We start from the raw sequence: 4,321 nt of genomic DNA on the forward strand, positions 1-4,321 counted from the left end.
TGTACACCAAAAGATTATGTTCATGGAATCAAGTCTATACCATTTGTTGTAGAATGGGGGAAAGTGTTTATGATTTTACGACACCTGACATGACTAGAAACTGATGTGAAACCTGACCTATGGGTCCAGTTTAGCACAACAGTTTAGAGAGATCCTTCCACAAACCCTAAACTATCACCTTCTACATACGCCCTAACAGTGTAGCACAACAAACTGACCTACGTAGAAGGTGATAGTTGTTGTAGCATTCGCTCAAGATATTTATAGCATTCCATAAGAGTGACTTAAATAACTTTCCATAAGAGTGACAAACGGTAATGACTCATGGGCAACTGAAAAGGGAAATTTTAACTGAGTCATACAAAGATTTCTAAATGCAGCATAAAATATAAGGCTACATTGATATTTATATTCAGCAAACATGCGTGAGCTAGGATGCATAGGCTAGAACACATCTATACTATTAGTTAAGGAGAGGTGGGGGGCGGGTGCCACGTGGCAGCCCCCACCTCCCCCACAAGAAAAAAAAGAGAACGCGCGCGGGGTGGGTCAATAACAGACCTTACAAACAAAAAAGTCGTCTTTGTTGCGCGATTTTATGGGAATCTGGATTGCGGGTCGTGGCAATCTTATTGTAAAATACCCTATTTTACAAGCTCAATCCCTTTAGGAGGCCGAATAGCTCCAATTTCTACCGTGGGCGCTAAGAAGGAATGAAAAAAGGCCCAGAAAAAAGCTAAAAAAAACATAACCTCCGAAGCAATAAACGAAAGAGAGCCATAACGAAGTCCTAATTATACCACTTTGGTGTAATGTCCCTCATAGGTAAATTCACGTACAACATCGCGCCACCATATAAGCATAGTATGCATGCGGTCCAGCACCCGCCCCCGCCCACAAAAATCGCGCCCGCCCCGGCTTTGCGCCGGGGCGAGTCTAGGCGCGTAATGCTTAAGGGTTCACAAATATGGCATTCATAGGGCGGCGAGTGGCGATACATGTCTATGCCATGACAAAATAGTAGAAGAAATAGTGACGGATTGGGGAGTTCGAACCAAGCAAGAGCGAGCAGTGTAGCACTCGTGCGCAGGCACCAGTTTTATGGATACAAGTTGTAGACATTGTCGAGGGAGGAGCGCGCCGCATTGCCAATGGTTCGTCGCCAGTAGGCGCAGCGCTCTCTCAGCTCATCGGCCACGTGGCCGCCAAATAGACTGGCCACGCCGCTTGCCACGTGTTGGGCTGTGGCGCTCCCGTGATCGTCCGCAACGCCGTGGAGCTCCTTCCCGACGCGCCACACGTGCTCCATCATGCGGCAGTTCATGCGCTGCTCCGCCAGCTGAGGGAGGCCCAGCATGGGGACGCCCGCCCACATGGCCTCCAGCATCGAGTTCCAGCCGCAATGCGTGAGGAAGCCCCCCACGGCCGGGTGGGCCAGCACCTCCGCCTGCGGGACCCACGGCACCAGCAGCGCCCGCTCATTGGTCGAGGCCGAGCTGACGTGGCGGTGGATCTCGTCCATCGTTGTAGGGTCCACGAGCCCGGGCCGGCAAGCCCACAAGAAGGGCTGCCCGCTCTTGACGAGGCCCCTCGCGATCCCTCGGGCTTGGCTCGGGGGCATCGCCGCGATGCTGCCGAAGGAAACGAACAGGACCGAGCCTACCGCCCTGGCACCGAGCCAAGCCTGCCACGTGGACGCTTGAACCTCTGACCAGAGGCTGCCCGCGCTCCCGAGGCCCTTGCCCAAAGCAAAGAGCGGACCTATGCAAACCATCTTGGGAAGCCCCTGCACGCCTTCTAATACGGCATCCAGCTCTGGCACCGAATTGATCAGCACCGGGCACGTGGCATCGCGCAGGACTCCTATTCGGCGCGAGACAATCTGGAACATCACTTCGGAGCCAGGATCCTGGACCAGAAACGAGGGTGGCAGATCCTTCACCCTGATGACGGGCGGGAGGCCCGGGATGGCGCGTGTGAGAGGTGTCTCAAGAGCAACCGTATCATTGGAGCCTGTATGATTAAGAGGTGTTAATCGTGACCGATGCTTGCAAATTAGCTAGGTGCCCGTGGTGATTTCCGAGCAGAAGCTGATACTGTTGTCGTAATTCACGACGTGGACGAACTTCTTGTGGTAGAGAATCTGCGATAGGAAGAGAAATGAAATTTGCGTTTGTATTACCTTTGATCGGTAGGACTCCTTGAGATAGAAGAATATGGATGTGGCAGCTGGCTACAAAGCCCGAGGTCCCGGATGTCCAGAGGCCCGCGGTGGGTATACCCAGCTTGCAGCCCACATCGTAAGCCCATGACAGAAAAGCATCGAAGATGATGAGGGAGACAGCCTCTGTAGCATCTTGTACGAGGCGGGAGAATGGGAGCTCCAGATTCTGGTCGTAGGCGAGGCGCCGGCGCTGCTCGCCATGTGAGCTAGGGTCAGTGTAGAATTGAGAGGGCAGGGCGATATCCGGCTGGATGCCCTCCAGTCGCACATTAGTGGTGTTGTTATCATTGTGATTGTGACTAATGGTGTCGTTAGCAGAGGAACTGTTGCAGCTCGTCTCATCGATCTTGGCCTCCTTCATGCGGTCGATGTGGAAGTCTGTGGTGACGAAGGTCACGGTGGCGCCCTTGGAGGCCAGCAACTCACACAGCTGCATCATGGGCCTGATGTGGCCTTGCATCGGATACGCGAGGCATACCACATGCGGACTATTATAACTAGATCTCAGCTTAATCTCTTCCTGATTCGACCTTGCTTGCTCACTCCCCATTGCAGTAGTGTGGTAGCTGTTGCTTGGCTAGAAATTATAATAATACTCCAGGTGTGAGCATTATACTATTGAGTGCGGGTGTGAGCTCGCTCTCTGAGCTGGGGCGTCGGATCTGTGCAGATCTGAGAGAGCGGCACTCAGGGGTGTGAGACTTGAGATCGAGCATCATGTAGAAGCATAATTTTTCAATGTGCCAGGATTTGGAGACACGAGCTCGGTCGAAAGTCCTAGCCTGAGTCGTCTCGGGAGTCAAGAAGACTATCGTTGAGCACTCGGACTCTGCCGCTGAGAGGGACTCCATGAGACTCGAAAAGGGCGCTATTTCGTCGCGGAGCATTAGAGCCAGGTGATGGGCAAGTCGACTGATCGTAGGACTTGTACAAGATAAAAGCGTACTATACCACTTTTGAAATTTGGCCACCTCGCACTGGTATAAAACCACTTTTTATTGGTTCAGAACCACCTTTCAATGGTTTTGCACCAATGGAATGCTACAACACTATACCACTTTTGACCACTTTTTAGTGGTTTTGCACTACTTTCTAGTGGTTTAGTACAAAACTTTGATAGTGCAACACCAATAGTTGTTAAAGTGAAAGTAGCAAAGTCAACAGTAAGTTTAAGGCTTTTAGTTGAGAGTGAGTTTGCAAAGACGTTGTTCACTAAATTATGTGCACCATTTTAATGTGGCAATGTACTGCTCATTGAATGATGTGCATCAATGATGATGCACTACTTTAAAGTCATGCACAACTTTAAAGTGGTCAAACATGAAAATGAAACTTAATTACATAAAACAAATTGAATGATGTCTTTAATCTTGAAAAGTTGCATAGCAAGCTCTATTGTGAATTGCCTCATGATTTTCAAAACACAAACTTGACTTACAATTCAAAGGGCATGCTACTGTGTATAGCCTCACGATCTTCGTTGGATAATTTAAACACATTGTCTATGCCATTGACCATTATTGGCTCCATGGGGAACTTTACTACCCTTATCAGTGGGAATATATGAAAGCCGTTGGCTTGTTATCCCACAACTCATACAAGTTTGGGTGTAGAGATTTATACCAATGATTGGTCACCATAGAAGTTTAGGTCTCTATCTTGTTGCCCCATAATCAATTTGCTCCATAGTTGTAAGGTCCTTGGCTCCAACACACTTCAAAATGTAGAAGCCAATAGCCTCCTCATTATTCTCTTTGAAAGGGACAACACATTGTTGCCAGGTGAGAGAATCACTCAAGGAATCATAATGACCTACATAGGTGGCACCTAGGGCCTTGTCGTTCGAGTCTCCACCTTCCTGCGGGAATCCTTGGTAATTGGCTCCAAAGTGTAGTATAGCCACATCTCTACATGTGATCTATTCTTCCATCTTCTTGATTGGCTACTCCTATAAGGGAAAAAAAAAGCATGACAAACATTTTGTTCGCAATGCACAACTCTTGATCTTAGAATACCCATTTACATAGTGCATTGCTCTCATGATCCCTTCAACGGTTTGTAGTCCCATTGTTGGGATTGCTAAACATCGTTGAGGTT

General features: G+C 49.0%; 1 protein-coding gene across 1 annotated transcript; it reads right to left on the reverse strand.

The window, feature by feature from the left end:
* Positions 1-332: 332 nt before the first annotated feature.
* Positions 333-3,136, reverse strand: LOC148031383 (UDP-glycosyltransferase 85A3-like). Its single transcript, XM_087685740.1, has 2 exons — positions 2,183-3,136; positions 333-2,013 (listed from the first exon to the last, which is right to left on the reverse strand). The coding sequence occupies exons 1-2, from the start codon at positions 2,772-2,774 to the stop codon at positions 1,100-1,102; spliced, it is 1,506 nt and encodes a 501-aa protein (XP_087541866.1). The 5' UTR covers positions 2,775-3,136; the 3' UTR covers positions 333-1,099.
* Between the last annotated feature and the right edge of the window lie 1,185 nt (positions 3,137-4,321).

The sequence above is a fragment of the Lygodium microphyllum genome, chromosome 9 (assembly GCF_053477565.2).
Source record: "Lygodium microphyllum isolate KBCC chromosome 9, Lygodium_microphyllum_v1.1.10, whole genome shotgun sequence".
Classification (NCBI taxonomy): domain Eukaryota; kingdom Viridiplantae; phylum Streptophyta; class Polypodiopsida; order Schizaeales; family Lygodiaceae; genus Lygodium; species Lygodium microphyllum.

What these genes read in the sequence shown, in the direction of transcription:
- LOC148031383 (XM_087685740.1), bottom strand. Translation starts at nt 2,774, where the DNA reads ATGGGGAGTGAGCAAGCAAGGTCGAATCAGGAAGAGATTAAGCTGAGA. An exon ending in AGGAGTCCTACCGATCAAAG is followed by an intron (nt 2,014 to 2,182) that starts GTAATACAAACG and finishes TTAATCATACAG; the next exon opens with GCTCCAATGATACGGTTGCT.